Source organism: Danio rerio, chromosome 1 (assembly GCF_052040795.2).
Source record: "Danio rerio strain M-AB ecotype USA chromosome 1, GRCz13ab, whole genome shotgun sequence".
Taxonomy (NCBI): Eukaryota; Metazoa; Chordata; class Actinopteri; order Cypriniformes; family Danionidae; genus Danio; species Danio rerio.
This window is the reverse complement of record NC_141021.1, coordinates 233,838-255,457: the sequence shown is the minus strand read 5'-3', so window position 1 is coordinate 255,457 and position 21,620 is coordinate 233,838. Positions and strand designations below refer to the sequence as shown.

The 21,620-nt window shown below is 39.7% G+C and overlaps 2 protein-coding genes and 1 long non-coding RNA gene across 8 annotated transcripts in view; 1 reads left to right on the top strand and 2 right to left on the bottom strand.

Moving 5' to 3' along the window:
• LOC147846622 (uncharacterized) overlaps nucleotides 1-21,620 on the top strand; it is a 47,177-nt gene that overhangs the window by 4,136 nt on the left and 21,421 nt on the right. The window lies entirely within an intron of this gene.
• On the bottom strand, nucleotides 653-10,629 carry f10 (coagulation factor X). 6 transcript variants are annotated; one of them, XR_015475514.1, is made up of 9 exons: nucleotides 10,502-10,592; nucleotides 10,183-10,343; nucleotides 9,211-9,235; nucleotides 8,873-8,986; nucleotides 5,356-5,487; nucleotides 4,940-5,223; nucleotides 2,389-2,506; nucleotides 1,311-1,993; nucleotides 658-1,156 (listed from the first exon to the last, which is right to left on the bottom strand). XR_015475514.1 is itself a non-coding variant. In XM_087235094.1 (9 exons), the coding sequence occupies exons 1-8, from the start codon at nucleotides 10,560-10,562 to the stop codon at nucleotides 1,374-1,376; spliced, it is 1,515 nt and encodes a 504-aa protein (XP_087091220.1). In that variant the 5' UTR covers nucleotides 10,563-10,592; the 3' UTR covers nucleotides 658-1,156; nucleotides 1,329-1,373.
• On the bottom strand, nucleotides 14,178-21,080 carry f7i (coagulation factor VIIi). Its single transcript, NM_173228.2, is given in 8 exon segments — nucleotides 14,178-15,146; nucleotides 15,815-15,935; nucleotides 16,303-16,400; nucleotides 16,944-17,081; nucleotides 17,249-17,362; nucleotides 19,192-19,216; nucleotides 19,318-19,481; nucleotides 20,993-21,080. Coding segments are annotated over 8 exon segments (1,332 nt in total). The 5' UTR covers nucleotides 21,054-21,080; the 3' UTR covers nucleotides 14,178-14,535.

Sequence of the window (21,620 nt, the reverse complement as noted above, 5' to 3'; positions counted from 1 at the left end):
GTGACCTCACAGCAAGAAGGTCTCTGGTTTGAGTCTCGGCTGGGTCAGTTGGTGTTTCTGTGTGGAGTTTGCATGTTCTCCCCGTGTTGGCGTGGGTTTCCTCCGGGTGCTCCGGTTTCCCCCACAGTCCAAACACATGCGCTATAGGGGAACTGATCAACTAGATTAGCGTGTGGGTGTTTCCCAGTACTGGTTTGAAGCTGCAAAGGCATCCGCTGTAAAAAAAAATATGCTGGAGTAGTTATTAGTTTATTCCACTGTGGTATAGCAAAAATATAACGAGACTAAGCCAAAGGGAAATGAATGAATGAATTTCTTTTGTCTTGGCCATGATGACTGTTCATATTACTTCACGAGCTATTTTTCAAGGTACTAGTATTCAGCTTAAAGTAGTATTCAATTAAGGCTTAACTAAGTTAATTTGACAACAGTGGTTTGCTCTGTAGATAAATTTGTAGATTGTGGACTAAAAAAATTATCTTAATGTTAAATATCTTAAAAATTGATCTTAAAAAATGAACAACAGCCAAACTAAAATAAACTTTCTGCAGAAGACAAAATATTAAAGAAAATTTCACTGGAGAGTAAATAATGTTGCCTTCGACTTCATCTATAATCTGTATTTGACTAAAAACATGAGTGAAACAGCTCATAGAATCAGTTTATCATCTTTATTAAAACTCAGACATGATGGTCGAAGCATTGATGAACCATTCTACCTCCATAATGTGATTTTACTAGAAATACCATGATATTAATACACATGAGGATTACACTAAAGCCACAGTTCACCCAAAAATCTACATTTACCCACTATTTACTGCCAAACATTTAAGGGTTTCTTTCTTCTTTTAAACACAAAAGAAAATATTCTGAAGAAAGCCAAAAGCCTGTAGCCATTGTAATGAAATCCGATTAAAATTAAAATATTCATAATTAAATTGGAACTTGTTATCATTAATTATTAATATTCATACTTTTAAGTTACACCACTGACCTCCATAGCAAGAATAAAAGACAATAGATAAAGGTGTTCAACATTCTTCAGAACTTCTTCTTTTGTTTTATAACAGAAAACTAGAAGCTGGTAAAGGACGAGTAACTTTTGGGTGAACTCTCCCTTAAAGCACAGGGCTCAAACTCAACTCCTGGAGGGCTGCAGCTCTGCACAGCTTTGCTCCAACCCTACTCAAACACAGCTGATCCACTCAGAGTAGTCTGAACACCTTGATTACCTGGATCAGGTGTGTCTGAGTAGGGTTGGAGCAAAACTGTGCAGAGCAGCGGCCCTCCAGGAGTTGAGTTTGAGCCCTGTGCTGTAAGTGGACTAAGTAATTAAATGCATATAAAAGATGAGGCTTTCCTCAGAGGAGTCAGACTCTTCTTATTGGTGTCTTGTGCCGCAGCTCTCGCTTTGCTTTGGGTTTTAAAGACGCTCCGGTCTCTGGCATGACTTTCGTCATTGCGTTATTGATCCACATGATGTATTTGGAGACCTGTGTGTAGACGCCGTATTTCCCCTTGCGCGCGCACCCTTCGCCCCAGCTCACCACACCTGTGATAAACCAGGTGTTTTTGAAGCGCGTGACGTGCGGCCCGCCGCTGTCCCCCTGACATGCATCTTTCTCCTCCTGGTCGTATCCGGCGCAGAACATGCGGCCGGAGATCTTGAAATTGCTGGACTCGATGCATTTAGCGCGGTTGACGTACGGCACGGTTAGTTTCTGCAGGATGGTGGACGACAGGCCTCCCTCACGCACACGGCCGAACCCGCTCACCAGACCGTCATCCTGCTGCATCAGCACACGCTCAGCGAACTTCATCTCCGGCAGACACGCGGGGATGATGTATTTGGTGAATTTGATGGGTTTCGAGAGCTTGATGAGGGCGATGTCGTTGTGGTAGGTGTCAGGCTGGTAGTTCTTGTGGATCAGAATCTCATCTACATCATGCGTGGCCTCGCGACCCTCAGGGACCAGCGTGTCGTACTCACCTGACAGAAAAACACAAGCATGAGGAATATGTTCAATATATCAGCATAATGAACGTGTGCAGTCTTAATGTTATTATTAATTGTTCTCTGTTCATTATTATTATTAATTATTCAGCTAGATTACGTTGAGTAAAGTGTCAAATACATCACATTTATGTTTTCATTTTGAGAGGAGTAAAATGTGCTGAGCTTTTAAAGGCAGATGCATCTAGAAAACACCTCCTGAAGTTAAAGTGCTCATATTCACTGTACATCCGTCTCGAATGCGTTCCCAAAGCTGACCCGCCAGAAAAAACACATGAAGAGGCCAGCTGTAAACGGCCGGTAAGTATTACGCTTCTCCCTGCGCTTCATCTTGCATGTAGTGTGCATGACCTCAAAATAAATGCTCATACCTACAACCACCCTGATGGAGAGCGACTCGTTCATGCAGTGCGCGGCCGACAGGATGAAGTGTTCGGTCAGGATGGTGCCGCCACAGAAGCCCATGTTATTTTCATTGATGAGGAGAGCCTGAGAGAACAGCGTTTACACACTCATTTCAGACACGCTTCATTACTGCTTACAGCATCGAGCTAATGAAGAGAGGTCATTCTGTGACCGCATATAATCATGCATTGTTGACTTTTGCTGGATTTCCCTGTTGAGAAGAAGTAACAGCTGTCATTTCAGAGTTGATCATCAGTTGATCACCTTTGCACAGTTACCTTGATGCGTCTGAGAATCTGAAAATCCTCCCCTCAGCTGTCAGAACACAGTAAACACAGGGAGTGTATTTCTGCACACACACTATCATCTGCTGGTGTACTCCACTGACCTCCAGATAAAAGACAGAAACAGCACAGGCCAGTCTAAAGGGTGAATGCTGACAAATTACACGTGTTACCTCCTAATCCCAACAGGGAAAACCAGCAACAGCCAAGAATGCATGGATTATCTGCTGTCAGGACTATGCAATCAATAAATGTGATTAAAATGGCATCAGTGGGGCAAAAACAGCACCAGCATCACCAGAGGGGAGTCAATAGCCGCGTTTCCACTATCGCGCCTAAAGCGAGCGAGCCAGGGCGAGCCAAGGCCAGTGGCGTTTCCACTGTCACTTCCGGGGCCTAATCGGGCCAAAGCGGGGCTTTCTCGGGGCCAACGGCCAGCCTTTTTCGGCCCGCCGAATACCTTGGGCCAAGGAGGGCCAGCCGGGGCTTCGGGGCGGAGTGAAAGGAGAGGCGGGCACAGTTTTCCGATCGCACTCGAGTACATGCGCCAAACAAATAAATAAATAAGGGAAATAAAACATCTGGAACAAATTATAGGCTGGGGTCTTTTTTGCATATGATCGCCCTTAAGTTTCTCTTTTAAATGTAAGGCTGTTGCATAAAATGATCTTTCTTTGCTGCATCTTTGATGTTTCAATAACGCATAATAATCTTTACACCATATTAAAGACACAGCAGACAGTAAAGGTTTTCTAGAGGTTTTGTCAAGTTTAATACTATGTGTGTTTTTGCGCGTTTAGATGCCTGTGTATGTGTGTGAGACCGAAAAAAGCGCTCCATTCATAGCTCTGTTGATGCCGCGAGCGGCTTTTTTCTTTTATTTTTATTGTTTTAATTTATTTTGGAGATAATACACTATATGAATACAACAGTAGGACATTAAACTTTACAAATTTCATGCCCACTTCTGTAGACTCAAAACAATAGTGTCATATCTAGATAAAATAGCCCTATATTGAAATAATTTAAAGAATTACAAATATTAGATAGGCCTATAATAAAATCACATTAAATAAATTAACCAATATAAAACTAACAAAAGCTATAGCTATAACAGTTAGGTACTATATCAAACTGTTTCAAATTTATATTAAACTTTCATTTTTCAAAAGCCTCTTTGAAAAAAAGATTTTAGATATTTTCTAAAAAAATAAAAATAAATAAACACCGGAGAATGTTTTAAATATTATTTATAAAGTATTTGGATACGATGAAATTAATCAAATCATGCAAACTGAGCATTTTCGGGGTGAGTGAACGCAGAAACTAGGCGACCTTTTTTTCTGTCTGCAGCCGCGCAGCACTTTTTTGACGGGGAAAACTGCAAGTTCAAAATGTGCTCTGTGTCCTCAAACAAGTGTGTATGTTTTTATATGACGTGGTAAAATTAAAAAAGGACATTTTAAATACATAAAGAGCTTTATTAGTGCATAGCTGCTGAGCGCAACGAAATATAGGCTATATTTTATTACGTGCTGCTCTTATGTGCTGAAACACTGAACACTTTCCTTTACTTTAGATATAATAAGCAACATCTTTAAATAAAGGGAATCACCTATTAAGTGTCATAAAGCCTATAGGGGGAAAAATCATGTTTCAGTTCTCTCCGGAGCATTTGGGATGAATGTTGGACAGATTCTGTCTAGAGGATGTTATAAAAAACATTTTATATCGAGTTATTAACGGAGACTTTTATATATGTGGTGTTATATTATGGATGTGTGCGCTCCCTGCGCTCCGGGTCCCTCCGTTGGTGGCAAGACCACTGGATTTCGATGCCAGTCGGTCGGCGAGTAAATGAATATGATGAATGAAAACACACAGGCATGTGCGTATAGACATGCGTTGTACTGCTGTACAGTAACGTGTCATTTGTTTGTTTTGGTTGTCCTAATTTTAATAGTTTCGTGATGATGTGATGGTGTGCTTTATCTGCATGATTCTCGCTGAAGTGGGCGGTTTGAGTGACGTTCGATTCAGAGGATGTTCTGGGGGCGGGGTTTGCGTGACGCGCTGCGAGCTACTAGCCCCACAGTAGAAACGCGACATGATTTCGCCCTCACTGCTCAACCTCCCGGGCGATTGGCCCGGCCTGGCCCGATATAAGCCCTGGCTCGCACTGGCCTGATAGTGGAAATGCGGCTATTCTGAACAGCACACAAGTCTGTGTTACCTGCCATGGACAGTCTCCAGGTGGACACTCCACACCGTTCACGATCCTCCCGTCTCCGGCTGTGGACACCACCGGTAGGATTGGTTCCTCCTGGATAATCTCCAGCTCGTGGAGCCCGAACATGCTGTCGGTCTGGTTGTTCAGTGGGTTCGAGTGGTTGTAGACCGGCTCTATGGTGGCCTCCAGCTCCGTCTCTTCTTCGTTCTCGCTTTCGGTGATGTTCGGCGTGTGGAAGAAGATGCTTCTGGTCTTCTTTGGATAAATGACGCCACATTTGAATGGATCTAAAACAGGGACGGGTGATATCATTGGCAATACATCAGTAATAATGCTCCGTATGATAATAAATGGGATTTATCTTAATAATAATATGGAGGATATCATTTAATTAACATCTCATTCACATTTAAACCCACCCTGAGACTGGCAGGATTTCCCGTTGGGGGCCAGTTCATATCCATTAGCGCACGAGCAGACCACATTCTTCTCCATCACCTCACAGAAATGATCACAGCCTCCGTTTTCATTCTCGCAGAGTTCAGGAATCACTGCAGAAATGAGTAAAGCTGTGAATGGGGCTGACGGAGTGCGTTATAATGCGGACAGAGTGTGTTATAATGCTGCTGAGTGTGTTATAATGCAGTCAGAATGTGTTATAATGCTGCTGAGTGTGTTATAATGCTGACAGAGTGTGTTATAATGCAGTCAGAATGTGTTATAATGCTGACAGAGTGTGTTATAATGCTGCTGAGTGTGTTATAATGAAGATGGGGTGTGTCATAATACAGATGCAGTGTGTTATAATGCAGTCGAAGTGTGTTATAATGCTACTGGGTGTGTTATAATGCTGATGGAGTGTGTTATAATGCTACTGGGTGTGTTATAATGCTGATGGAGTGTGTTATAATGCAGTCGAAGTGTGTTATAATGCTGCTGGGTGTGTTATAATGCTGATGGAGTGTGTTATAATGCAGTTGAAGTGTGTTATAATGCTGCTGGGTGTGTTATAATGCTGATGGAGTGTGTTATAATGCTGCTGAGTGTGTTATAATGCTGACAGAGTGTGTTATAATGCTGCTGAGTGTGTTATAATGCAGTCAGAATGTGTTATAATGCTGCTGAGTGTGTTATAATGCTGACAGAGTGTGTTATAATGCAGTCAGAATGTGTTATAATGCTGACAGAGTGTGTTATAATGCTGCTGAGTGTGTTATAATGAAGATGGGGTGTGTCATAATACAGATGCAGTGTGTTATAATGCAGTCGAAGTGTGTTATAATGCTACTGGGTGTGTTATAATGCTGATGGAGTGTGTTATAATGCTACTGGGTGTGTTATAATGCTGATGGAGTGTGTTATAATGCAGTCGAAGTGTGTTATAATGCTGCTGGGTGTGTTATAATGCTGATGGAGTGTGTTATAATGCAGTTGAAGTGTGTTATAATGCTGCTGGGTGTGTTATAATGCTGATGGAGTGTGTTATAATGCTGCTGAGTGTGTTATAATGCTGACAGAGTGTGTTATAATGCAGTCAGAATGTGTTATAATGCTGCTGAGTGTGTTATAATGAAGATGGGGTGTGTCATAATACAGATGCAGTGTGTTATAATGCAGTCGAAGTGTGTTATAATGCTGCTGAGTGTGTTATAATGCTGACAGAGTGTGTTATAATGCTGCTGAGTGTGTTATAATGCTGACAGAGTGTGTTATAATGCTGCTGAGTGTGTTATAATGAAGATGGGGTGTGTCATAATACAGATGCAGTGTGTTATAATGCAGTCGAAGTGTGTTATAATGCTGCTGAGTGTGTTATAATGTGGACAGAGTGTGTTATAATGCTGCTGAGTGTGTTATAATGTGGACAGAGTGTGTTATAATGCTGCTGAGTGTGTTATAATGCTGACAGAGTGTGTTATAATGCTGCTGAGTGTGTTATAATGCTGACAGAGTGTGTTATAATGCTGCTGAGTGTGTTATAATGCTGACAGAGTGTGTTATAATGCTGCTGAGTGTGTTATAATGCTGATGGAGTGTGTTATAATGCAGTTGAAGTGTGTTATAATGCTGCTGGGTGTGTTATAATGCTGATGGAGTGTGTTATAATGCTGCTGAGTGTGTTATAATGCAGTCAGAATGTGTTATAATGCTGACAGAGTGTGTTATAATGCTGCTGAGTGTGTTATAATGAAGATGGGGTGTGTCATAATACAGATGCAGTGTGTTATAATGCAGTCGAAGTGTGTTATAATGCTACTGGGTGTGTTATAATGCTGATGGAGTGTGTTATAATGCTACTGGGTGTGTTATAATGCTGATGGAGTGTGTTATAATGCAGTCGAAGTGTGTTATAATGCTGCTGGGTGTGTTATAATGCTGATGGAGTGTGTTATAATGCAGTTGAAGTGTGTTATAATGCTGCTGGGTGTGTTATAATGCTGATGGAGTGTGTTATAATGCTGCTGAGTGTGTTATAATGCTGACAGAGTGTGTTATAATGCAGTCAGAATGTGTTATAATGCTGCTGAGTGTGTTATAATGAAGATGGGGTGTGTCATAATACAGATGCAGTGTGTTATAATGCAGTCGAAGTGTGTTATAATGCTGCTGAGTGTGTTATAATGCTGACAGAGTGTGTTATAATGCTGCTGAGTGTGTTATAATGCTGACAGAGTGTGTTATAATGCTGCTGAGTGTGTTATAATGAAGATGGGGTGTGTCATAATACAGATGCAGTGTGTTATAATGCAGTCGAAGTGTGTTATAATGCTGCTGAGTGTGTTATAATGTGGACAGAGTGTGTTATAATGCAGTCAGAATGTGTTATAATGCTGCTGAGTGTGTTATAATGCTGCTGAGTGTGTTATAATGCTGACAGAGTGTGTTATAATGCAGTCAGAATGTGTTATAATGCTGCTGAGTGTGTTATAATGAAGATGGGGTGTGTCATAATACAGATGCAGTGTGTTATAATGCAGTCGAAGTGTGTTATAATGCTGCTGAGTGTGTTATAATGCTGACAGAGTGTGTTATAATGCTGCTGAGTGTGTTATAATGCTGACAGAGTGTGTTATAATGCTGCTGAGTGTGTTATAATGAAGATGGGGTGTGTCATAATACAGATGCAGTGTGTTATAATGCAGTCGAAGTGTGTTATAATGCTGCTGAGTGTGTTATAATGTGGACAGAGTGTGTTATAATGCTGCTGAGTGTGTTATAATGTGGACAGAGTGTGTTATAATGCTGCTGAGTGTGTTATAATGCTGACAGAGTGTGTTATAATGCTGCTGAGTGTGTTATAATGCTGACAGAGTGTGTTATAATGCTGCTGAGTGTGTTATAATGCTGACAGAGTGTGTTATAATGCTGCTGAGTGTGTTATAATGCTGATGGAGTGTGTTATAATGCTACTGGGTGTGTTATAATGCTGATGGAGTGTGTTATAATGCAGTCGAAGTGTGTTATAATGCTGCTGGGTGTGTTATAATGCTGATGGAGTGTGTTATAATGCTGCTGGGTGTGTTATAATGCTGATGGAGTGTGTTATAATGTAGATGGAGTGTGTTATAATGTAGATGGGGTGTGTTATAATACAGATGCAGTGTGTTATAATGCAGTCGAAGTGTGTTATAATGCTACTGGGTGTGTTATAATACAGATGCAGTGTGTTATAATGCAGTCGAAGTGTGTTATAATGCTACTGGGTGTGTTATAATGCAGTTGGAGTGTGTTATAACGCTGTTGGGTGTTAAAAAGCTGACAATTGTATTATAATGCAGACAGAGTGTGTTATAATGCAGATGGAGTGTTACAATGCTGATGATTGTGTTATAATGCTGCTGGAGTGTATTTTAATGTAGACAGAGTTTGTTTTAATGCAGAAGGAGTGTGTTATAATGCAGATGTAGTGTTACAGGTCTTCGCATGGCTCTTTACCGATCTCGCAGTTGTAGCCCTTGAACCCTTGCTGACAGAAACACGTGTACGGCCCGATCGCATCTTTACACTGGCCACCGTTGACACACGGGTGAGACAGACACGCATCTCCGTCTGCAGAGAAAACACAAAACAAAAACACACAAAAAGATATGCAAATTTACGTGGAATCAATTTTAGAATTTAGTAACTAAACATAAAGTAATATTTTTGTATTTTTTATTTAAGGTTTACAATGCAGAATCTGCTAATGTGTTCGCTATTTCCATGCACAAAATCTCTTGCATGACTTTACTATTAACAACAAGCTGAACTGAAGGATCCGTATAGACACTCACCAACATACTTGTGCCAGAACTCATCCTGAAGAAAGAAACAGAACACACACACACACACACACTGACCATCAGATGCAGGCGTAGTGTTTGATATTAATTTAAATGGTTTATGAGGAATAATAATTAATTTTGACTCGTAATTAATAGAAAAGGATGCACCTCGAGGTTGTAATGTGCATTTTGTTATAGTAATTCAGTGGCCAGGAGTGCATTATTCAGCTTATATTCTGGCTTCCACACCTAAATCCACTGTTCAGATTAGGGCTTTGCATTTAATCGAAATTAATTTTGGTCTCCAACGTTACGAAAAAGCAATAATTGATATAAAACTATTATTCCATCACATCCTGGCAACATTCCAGCAGTCTGCTTTTATATCTCTGCAAAGCCCAATTTTGTGGAAATGATTCACATGGAAATAATTAAAGTCATGTCACGTGACTTTCGCAGCATGGTCATATCCACACAGCAGAATGAGTTATTTTGGAATGCGACCACGGTGCACGCAATTCAGTGGTGTTACGATGCTCTTGCATTTTGGTCGGCATGACAACAAAATACCCTTGTATGGCACATTGAAATAAATAGGTTTTGCATCGCTTACTGCGTCCAGTGTGAGAGCTGCCATAGATTGCACAGTGTCTTGTCTAAAGAAGGCTTTTTATTTAAGAATGTTTAGATATCTTGACTATAAACAAGACAAAAACTAAGTAGGAAAAGCATTTTTGCAGTAAGAGCAGAATAATCACACAGTGGAATGAGTTGGGCTGTGTGAATAAATTAACGGGTTTCATAGCGCATCGCTTTCTGCACCCAGTGTGAAAGCCCCTTTACATTGCACAGTGATTATGACTGGAAATATTGTGATTCCAGCGCTCAACAGTCAACACCCATATTTTCAAGCTCATATTTTTGAAAACCAAAAATGCCATTTCAGCCAACAATTCTAATTTGAATCAGCAATTCACCGACCGTCTTTTTAACATCTTCGAAGATTTCTCTGGCCTCCTCATAATTGCAGCGCTCCTCAATGCACTCGCGCTCCATGTTCCCCTTCTTCATCTCCTCGAACAAGGAGTTTGCGCGCCGCTGACGAATCAGAACCTGATTAGCATCTCGAGTGTTGAGGAAGACTGCAAAACATCATTATCATCAACAGAGTGTTGTGTCATGTTGATCATTGAACATCGCATTGATTAAGTCTCAAAACAACAAACTAACATGTCAGAAAGAGTCCAAGAGGAGCGCTCAGAACTTCAGCTTGAGAACGTAAACACCACAGCACACTCACCTTCTGCACACACACTGTGGGTGACAAACAAAGATATAAAGTTCCAGAAAACCCAAGACATGGTCGGTGTCGGCGTCCACTCTTTCACTTTAAAAGATCGTTCAGAAAACAGAGAGAAGGTCAATGAACTGAGAGCTGGGAGGGAGAAAGAGAAACAGAGGAACAGGGGGAGGAGAAATGGAGAAACAGCAGCGCTCGCAATCATGAAACTGGAGAATATGAACACGTCTGAGCTTATCTATACTAGGCTTGGGCGATATTACGGTATTATGGTATACCGCGGGATCTAAAAATAGCAACGGTGTCAGTTTCAATACCGTTATACCGTCATAAAGTATTAAATATCCTTTATTTAATGCCTAAAAAACGTGTGTGTGGTTGTCATCACGGGACAGTGTGGAGGAGAGAGATAGAGGAAGAGGGAGGGGGAGAGGGAGAGAGGGACAGGGAGACGTGACGTGACGAGTCGCGCTTCAAAGTGTCCTGCAGTTTGGCAGTTTCGACTGAACAGAAGGGAGACGTGGTTAATATGAACGAGAGGTCTGCATTAGAGCTGAAGATCTTTGCCCGAACCCGGCGAGACCCGAAAAAATCCAAATCCCTGCATTAAAATCCATCCCTGCAAAGGTGAAGCAAATTATGACGAAGTAGTAAAAAAAGAGAATTTTGACGGCGGTCAAGCCAGTCAGAAAGAGCGGTTATTCCAGCCGCAGGTATTTAGCGGTCGCTCATACACTGCGTATTACGGTAGAGCCTTAAACAGCAAGCTGACAGGTAATGACGAGGCCACTCGCTACCCTGAAACTACGGTCATGGAAAATTAAATGGATGTTCCTGACTGGTATAAGATGAATAAACAATCCTACCTAAAACTTGCAAAATCAGCCAGATCAGAACTCTGCATCTCGGCCTGTAGCAGTAGCAATGAAACGGTGTTCAGTGCTGCTGGACGCACATGAGCGCAAGACTGCGCTAAAGCCTGTGGATTTAATAATGTTCCTCCACAAACACACGTAGCCTAATCTTGGTGAGTAAAGGGTTTTAAATTATAAATAAATATTAATTAAACCATATAATCATAATGTAGACAGAGTATACAGACTAATGGTGGCATTATTCTTTTAATATTCAGCTTCAATTTAGTTACTGCCAAAATACCCGTCATCATTTAGAGTTTATTTGATTTGTTAAGCAAGATTTCTTTTCATTGGTGTGTTGGCCAATTTAAAGGCTAAGTGAATGTAGACCTATAGAGTGCTGAGATGTTACGATGTTACAGAGGACTTATTTTATTTCTTTGTTCCAACTTTCAAGTGGGATATAGTCTACGTTTGTTACGAATAAATGCTGTTAAAACATATAAATGACTCATTCTTGAAAAAATGCATTAGAGCTGTAAGGGCTCGGGCTTAATAAAGCTGTCAATCAAAATGTACGTGTCGGACTCGGGACCTATCGGGTATAATTTTTATGGCCCAAATACAGCTCTCTGCATTCCCGCGGGAGCCGGCCAGATTTCTTACGGTGTGGGAGTAAATTTCTGAATAAATCGCGGGAGAGATGTGTGTGTGTGTGTTTGTGTAAGACAGAGAAAGTCTCTCTGTCTGTCTGTGTCTCTGTCTCTCTCTCTCTCTCTCTCTCTCTCTCTCTCTCTCTCTCTCTCTCTCTCTGCCTAAGGTCGCATAGAAGGTATTCAGTTTCTGAATGGTTTAGCCTCAAGCCAACAGTTTGGTGACGCTGTCTGAGCCTTACGTCATAATTTTTTTTATTACGCCGGTAATACCGGATACCGGGGTAAAATATGGAGGCGGTTTGACGGTCTCAAAATTTGGACACCGCCCAAGCCTAATCTATACTGGAGATTTGCAGAGACGCAGACCAGAGCTGGCCGATCACTCATCACACTGCAAAATATGCTCCCTACTCAGAGTTTTTGCCTTGTTTCTAGTCCGTATATCTAAATATTCTAAAATCAGGAAGCATTTTCTAGATGAGAGCTAAATGACTTCAGAAATAATGAGTCAAAATTGAGTGAGGTTTGCTTTAAGACAAGCAGAACAATCTGACAAATTAAACTTACTTCAAATAAAATTTTTATCAATTTACTTCTCCCACTGGCAGATTATTCTGCTTGTTTTAAGGAGAAACTCTTAATTTGACTCATTATTTAATAAAAAAGACAGTATTTTGCTAGTCTAGAAAATGCTCCTTCATTTAAGACATTTTAGATATTTGGACTTGAAACAAGACAAAAACTCGGAGTAAGAAAAGCATTAATAAATTAGGTAACAAAATGTGTAGTCAGTAATATAATCTCTTACATGACTAATTTATGGTAATGTAATCTGACTACTTTTGTATTATATTTAGATTTTTAGGACCCACTTTATATTAAGTGGCCTTAACCACTATATACTTACATTAAATATAATATACAATATAATGTACGTACATATGTTAATGTATTGTAGAACACTTCTAGTGCTCTTGAGGTGGGATACGCGTTGGGTTAAGGACAGGCTGGGTAGTTTTAAGGTGTAAGGGATGGTTAACAGTGTAATTAAAGAAATTTATTAAAGATGTAATTACTTGCATGTATTTACACAATTAGTACATTTTAACAAATGATTAATTTCAGTGACCACACAATATGTGACTACTTATGGATTACATTTGTATTACTTTTATGACAATGCAATCAGACTAGTTTTAGATTACATGTAAATTACTTTTTCTCTTACCTTTTTTGACGTCACATATATTGAAGCAGAATAATCTTGTTCTGTTTTGACAGATAGAAAAACAAAATATCCTCATCCTTTATCATCAACAAGAGCCTCAACAGGAGTTCATTTGCTCTACTTTTGGATTATATTTTGATTACATTTATGACAATGCAATTGGGCTACTTTTGGATTACATGTCCAATGCAAATAGACTACTTTTGGATTACATCTGGATTACTTTTATGGCAATACAATTGGACTAATTTTGGATTACATTTAGATTACCTTTATGGCAATACAATCAAACTACTTTTGAATTTCATATATATTACATTTATGGCAATAGAATTGGACTACTTTTGGATTACATCTGGATTACTTTTATGGCAATACAATTGGAATACTTTTGGATTACATATAGATTACATTTATGGCAATGCAATTGGGCTACTTATGAATCACATGCGAGATTACTAGCAGAAATAAGGTTATTTCTTTCCTTAAAACAAGCAAAATAATCTGCCAATTGGTGAGAAAAGTAATCTTGTTTTTGCTTTGACATAAGATTATTATTCGTACCCCACTGACAGATTATTTTGCTTGTTTTAATCAAAAACTTGCTAAATTTTGACTCATTATTTGTGAAAACAAGACAATATTTTTTGTGTGTCTAGAAAATGCTTGTAGATTTGAGAATAGTTCAATATTTGGACCAGAAACAAGTCCAGAACTCTTTTTAGCCATGTAATAACCTACAGAACCTGTTAGCTATTATTTATTTGTCATTATGTGTAAATAGCTCAGCAAATTTACAATAAACCCCTGATAGGGTCACGTCTGGTGTATGATTAGAGCAAAGCAACATCTGCACTGGAGAATCAATACAGTCTCAGTTAATGACTGTCAGACAAAACACAACCCTGCAGACATGACACAAACACACAAACACACACACTCAGAGGGATTTATTTCACTACAAATCAGCACTGATGCGTTCATCACGAGCAAAGCAAACCGAATCACAAAGACAGACAGACATGACCGTTTTAATCTTTGTTTTCTGGCCACATCATCAGAAGATTAATTAACCTTTAGGAAGACGCTTATGATCAGTGTCTGTTTTCATAATATGATACTAAGATTTATATGTTTATTAATTATATTTATATATGCATTTATCCATCCAGAATGAGGGTGGAAGTAAAGAGTTTGAGGGCTCTTTACTTCCACATAACTCATATTTTCCTTCTTAAAGCAAACCTCATCACAGAAATCACAGCCATTTTAATCTGTTTTAGGACTAAATCATCAATTTTTAGTGGAAACATTAGCAATCTGCTCGCTCTTATCTTCAGTGTTTGTCTTCATAACCGTGTCCATCCAGATCAGGAAGTTCTCCACTTTAGTGTAGATCCAGTAGTATCCGGGCGGCCCGCAGCCTCTGCCCCAGGACACCACACCGGTGAGGAAGGATGTTTCCCCATAGCGGGTGACCAGAGGGCTGCCGTCATGGCCTCTGCAGGACGCGTGGTCGCCCTCGGTGTAGCCCGCACAGAACATGTTAGCAGTGGTGTTAGCGTTGCCACACTGCGCGGCGGGCAGCAGAGGGACTGCCAGCCGCTGCAGGGTCCCGGACGCCGGCCCTTTAAGACCCTTTTCCCGCCGGAGATTGTGTCCTGCGGTGCGAGTGCCCCATCCGCTGAGCGTGTGGAAGCGGGCAGCCCAGAGCTCACTGCGTGCCAGCTGCGGGGTGGGCAGACAGATGGGCACGGCGTATAAGGATCTCTGCACGGGCACACGGAGCCGGAGGAGGGCCAGATCGCTGTCCAGAGTCTCAGGGTCATAATTCGGATGTATGAAGACAGCAGACACTTCATACGGCTCCTCTGAACCGTCCAGAACATCCAGGTCATGCTCACCTGAGGACACACCAGACATCAGACTGACCGAGGGCTTATAAAGGGTCAGTTCACACAGATATTAAAAGCAGACGGCAAGAAACGCTGTTCTAGCTTCAGGGTCAAATATCTAAAGATTCCTAAATCAAGAAGCAGATGAATCATTTTAGATTAATATTGTCTGTCAGTGTTATTATATAGTGCAAACTAAATAATCTGCCAATGGGAAAAGTGAAAGAATCTAGTTTTTTCTTTGGACATGAGATTATTCAGCTCACCCCATTGGAAGGTTCATTATCTTTTTTGAAGGAAAACTAACGTGTCATATTATTTCTGTAAAATAACATAAAATGCTTCTTGATTTAGGAATTTGCAGATATTTGGACGAGAAACAAGACAAAAACTCTGAGTAAGACATTATTTTTTTGCAGTGTAAAGGGTTAGTTCACACAATCAAGCAAGTGCAGTGTAAAATACTTTTCTTACTTAGTTTTATCCTCATTCTAGTCCAGATATCTACAAATTCTTAAATCAAGAAGCATTTTGTAGACAAGCAAAACGTATAGTCTTGTTTTCAGAAGTAATGAGTCAGTTTCTTTCTTAAAATAAGCTTAATGATCTGCCAGTGGGGGAAGCAGAATACAGTTATTTTAAAGATGATTATTTATTCATGTATCTGCTGTTATTACCCGTGACGGCCTTGAGGAACCTGGTGTCCTTCTGATGAACGCAGTGGGCCGCAGTGATCAGCCAGGGTCCCTCCAGCAGAGCCCCCCCGCACACACTCTCGCCATTATAGTCGATCAGCACCTGCACACAGGTGAAGCTCAGCATTCATCACCTGGGTGGCGTTGCAGCAGCTCTTGATAAAAGGTGCCCTATAAAGAAAATGTGGCAGTACTTAGGCGTAGTGGAATAATAAGATGACACCGCTGGCCAATCAGAACACAGAGCAGACTGGCTAATTCCAACCTAATTCCTGTGTTTCCTTTAACATTATAGCTTAAAACATGACAGACATCAACAGTGTGTGTTTCATTACACATAGACTGCTCTGAGTGTCTGAGGGAAACACGACACATCCCTTTAGTGCACTCAGTAGTGCTCCACTCGCTTCACTCCTTCAAGTGGACTGTAAAAGTGGACCACTGTAGGGAGTGTCGATGTGGGGTGTTACCTGCCATGGACAGTGACCTCTGGGACAGTGAATTCCACCCAGGAACTGATTCTGAGAAGTGTTTTTCTGCACAGGAATCTTTCCACACGGATAATCAACTGTGGATTGAAATAAAACACATTTAAAGCAGAAAGTGAAGAGTTGGCGAGAGAAATGTTGGATTTCTGTCTTGAAATGTCTTATCTGAAAGAGTAGTTTGGAGGTTAACCCATACAAAAATCTCATACATGGCCATATTTGACTATATATGAAATTATAGTTCATTTATTTGAGCATGTGTGCCTTTAATATTACTTTGTTATTGCGTTAACACACAGTACTGTGGTCTCACAGCCACTCGAGTTTGATTCCAATTGTAATTCATAAGGTTGAGAAAAAATAATAATTATAAATGGCCATTTTTGCAATATTTAAATATATGGCATTTTAATAAATGTGAAATCCATATTTAGGGCATGAATATTTATTTAGGGGGCGTGGCCATCCGTGCTTTAGGGCGGAGCTATCATTGCATCACAATAGCAGAAGTAAGGACAGTCTTAACTTCCATTTCATGGTGACTTTAAGATAAACCCAGTCTATCATTAGCAGAACATGTGAAGCGTATTGATCTATCATTAGCAGATTTCCCCCTGCAGTACCCTGAGAGACGCAGGACGTCCCGTCATCCGCCAGAGCGTATCCCTCCGCACAGCTGCATGAGCGGCGGGCCCCGGAGCCGTCACAGAACTGCTCACAGCCTCCGTTCACATACTGACACTTCAGCGTCTCCTCGAGGCCTGAGCACAGAAACACACCAGCGTTTATGAGCGCTCTGCTGCTTACAGATGATCACTTCATGCCTCTTCTCTGATCGCTGAGCTGAAAATGGTTCCAGTTACTCTTGAACACATTAATGCATCTTCACTAAACGGAACAGGCCTGTGCTGTCGACATGTTCACTCACCTTTTTCGCAGTATTTGCCCTCGTAGCCCTCAGAGCACAGGCAGTAGTAGCTGTCGGCCAGATAGACGCAGGTGCCGTTGTTCCTGCACGGGTTGGTCAAGCAGGGCTCCTTGTCTTTTACACACAAAAACAATCAGAACATTTCATTTAAGAGGACAGTTCACTCACAAATGTATATTCAGCTGTTCCACCCAAGATATTCTGAGGAATGATTTACAGAACAATCTAAATGTCTTCAAGTTTTCATTATATTTTTTGTTTTGTTAATTGGCAACTGCTAAACCTCGACATCCATAGCAGGAAAAATAAATGTACTATGGAAGTCGATGGCTACTGCTTTGCAATGTTCTTCTGAATATCTTCTGCTGTGTTCAACAGAGGAATGAAAGCTGTGTTTGGACCACCCGAGGCTGAGGACTGTATGTAATGACAGAATTTTCATTTTGTGGGTGAACTGTACCTTTAAACAGAGTTCAAGCAAACAGCTGATGAACAAACACAATCTTTGACTTTCGATCAATAGATACGGCTGTAATCCGGGAATTCAACTCTGCAAACAACATCAGAACTCCCTGCTTAACTTTGACCAGTGTCTGTTATACACGGTCATCGATAAAACAACACAATTAATGAAACACCTGTAATGTCAGGAGAATAAATCTCAGAGATTCTAACACTGATGATCCAGTAGTCATTTACATTTCTAAACACTTACCATGACTGAAAGGTATTTGTAAATTCAGTATGCAGTTTATTAAAGTGTAGCTACAGCAGATTATGAGTACATCAGGCATTTTCCTCCCATATAACGAGATAAATAAATGCCTAATGTGACCTAATGCTTTAAAAAAGTGACATACAGTATGAAGACTAACATTGGTATGGAGATTGTTAAAAGTATATCCTACGCTCAGACTAGTGGATGAACCCAGAAAATAAATTCAAAGCACAAAGTTGCATTAGGAACAATACTTTAAGTTTCTGTCTTGTTTCGAGTCCAAATATCTCACAATTATTAAACCAAGAAGAATTTTCTAAACAAGCAAAACCCATAAAATGCTTTACTTATTTAGATTGTTTTGCCTCGTTTCTAGTTCAAATATCCCAAACTTCTTATATCTAGAAGTATTTTCTAAGCAAGCAAAACATAATGTCTAGTTTTAAGAAAAGATAAGCCAATATTAAATGAGTTTTTCCTTAAAACAAGCTAAATAATCTGCCAATAGGGTTAGAAAAATAATCTAACGCCAAAAGAAAAAGCAAGATTATTCTGCTTTCTCCATTGGCAGATTGTTTTGCTTGTTTTAAGGAAAAACTTAATATTGGCTTATTATATCTTAAAACCAGACAATATGTTTTGCTTGCCTAGAAAATGCTTCTTAATATAAGACATTTCCGATATTTGGAGAAAAAAAACGAGACAAAAATCTAAGTAAGAAAAGCATTTTTTGCAGTGTAAATTTTTTTTTATTCCAGAAAGAATGATTTAAAATGAAATGAGTTTTTAATTAAAACAAGCAGAATAATCTTAAGAATAATAATCTTGTTACCTTTTTAACTTGTATTTAATGTTTACAATGCAAATCCAGTTATCCACTTGATTTGGTAAACTCTTACTTTGGTCAACAAGTCTTCTATATAACATGCTGTATTATATAAAGCTGTATTGTAAATAAACTATAGGAACATTTTCATATTCATCTATAATATTACTGAAATTAATTTAAAAACTGAATAAATATAGATTTACACACATTTACTCAAGTAAATAAACAGATGATCAATGATGGGCTAAAAATCTGCAGAATTCTGCGCGTGCACTTATACGTCACTTTCTTCATGCATTTTGCCATTAGACCTGTAGTGTTTTAATCTCCCTCAGATTAATATAGGAAACTACGGTTGCCATGGTAACGGGTCACGTGCGCTCGGACAGAACTCACTGGAGTAACTCAACCAGAACTGTTTCTGCAAGACACAAGCAGAGAAAGCGGCAGTGAAGTAAGATGTGGTGATGCTGTTAGATATGGAGAAGTGATGCTTTTAGATATGGAGAGTGTGTGTGGTACCGTCCTGTCGTCGTCCTCGAACACCTCGCGCGCCTCCTCATAGTCGCAGATCTCCTCCACACACTCGCGCTCCAGGTTTCCAGCCTTCATCTCCTCCAGAAAGCCGGAGTTTGCGCGTCTGAAGCGCTGGAGAAGCGCACTGGCCTCATCTTTACTGAGAAACACTGAAAACACCACAAAATATTGCAATGAAGTCAGAATTATTCGCCCCTCTTTGATTTTTGTTTCATTTTTAAATATTTCCCAAATGATGTTGAACAGATTCAGGAAATGTTCACAGTATGTCTGATAATATTTATTCTTCTGGAGAAAGTCTGATTTTTTTTATTTCTGCTAGAATAAAAGTGTTTTTTATGTTTTTTTTTTTGTTTTTTTTTTTTCATTTTATTTATTAAACATTTAGGGGTCAATATTATTAGCCTCTTTAAGCTATTTAAGCTATATTTTTTCTCGATAATCTACAGAACAAACCATCATTATACAATAACTTGCCTAATTACCCTAACCTGCCTAGTTACCCTAATTACCCTAGTGAAGCCTTTACATGTCACTTTAAGCTGTATAGAAGTGTCTTGAAGAATATCTAGTCTAATATTATTTACTGTCATCATGACAAACAGGAAATACATCAGTTATTAGAGATGAGTTATTAACACTATTATGATTAGAAATGTGTTGGAGAAATCTGCTCTCTGTTAAACAGAAACTGGGGGGGAAAAACAGGAGGGATAATAAATTTGACTTCAACTATAAATGCAAGTTACAGATTTGACACTAGTTTATATTTGCAGTTCATGTGGGTCACATATGCAACATATGCTACTTGCGTATACATTTTTCTCAACTATTGGAATTGCAGATATGAACATATATGTTATTATAGAACATACATCATATAATAGTTGATATATAAAGTTGCATATATATGTGTGTTTTATGAATATATATGCGCAAATATTTACTAATGAACAGCATAATCACAAATGTTTGGTTTAATGAAAGCCTTTCTAAGTTGTTTGTTTACTCTTGTGTTTCGCAGTACTGTAAATATACTCACACTTGTCTGTCAACATTTTCTAAACATTTTAATTAATTTATCAAAGCGCCAGTCTGTCACATCCATAACAAAGCTTTTACCTTGTAAATGTCAAAATGCAAAATAAAACACATGATTTGAGTTCCACAGAGAGAGAGAGAGAGAGAGAGAGAGAGAGAGAGAGAGAGCTTCTGCTTGTGTTTAGTCTTGTGTCGTTTGAGTTGTGCAGTTTAATTAACAGAATTTCCACATGTGTGTTGTAGACTAAACCCTGACTGATATTGTCTGATCTGTGGTCAGTTGTTTTGGACAATATGATCAGATGTGTCAGTATGCTGCTGTTAACCTGTAGAGTGTTTGTCAATTTAAGTTTTAAGTTTTTAATGCAAATGTCACATGCATAACGCTGGAACTGCAGGCTTATAACACTCCTGATGAATCAAACACACCACTGCAGGATTATTCTAGATTCTTGCAGTTCGTCAGTGATTTTGCACCAGTCACTGCATTACCATGTTAATTAATGTATATATGAACAACTGCTAACCGAACTTAGACAGGTGACGGCATGTCTGGTGTTCTGCTAAATGCTTTTATGCGTCTGTTAAATGATTAAATGTAAATATTGCATGATCTTACCGGCGCTGGTCGAGCGGAGTGTCAGCACACACAGCAGCACCGCAGCGGCTCCAACCCTCATGATTCTGTCTGAATGAAGCGCTCAGAGGGTCACTGACCTCAGCCTGTTCACAACACACACACACTGATTACTGCACAAAAACACAGACACACTTGCACAGAGACACACACAGATCAGCAGTTGCTTTGGAAAGAAAAACACTTTCTCCATATGGAAATAGGTTTTTCTGCGTTTAAGAGTTAGTTCCAACCCAGCCTCACTCTGAATATGTACCCCTGTATACATTTGTGGAGACCCTGAAATGCGTCCCAGGAGCTACGTTTTCAGCTGTGTGTGTATGCTTTTTGAGTTCTCAAATTTCTGTTGCGAGTGCTGTTCATGTCTGCTGAATCCACCAGAGGCCGCTGACTGACTGATCGACTGACCCATCCTCCTCTATCCCTAAACCCAACCAACAGTGTTTTCAAAAGCAATCCATAAAAAGAAAAGCCCTCACGGCCACCAGATCTTTACCACATTTTCCATCTCCTCATTCTCACCCTGTTATTTACTTGTTTATTTTATTTTAAGTCTTTTGTCTTATCTGCTTTCTGGAACTGTTCTTCACTAGACTTGAACCCTGTTGTC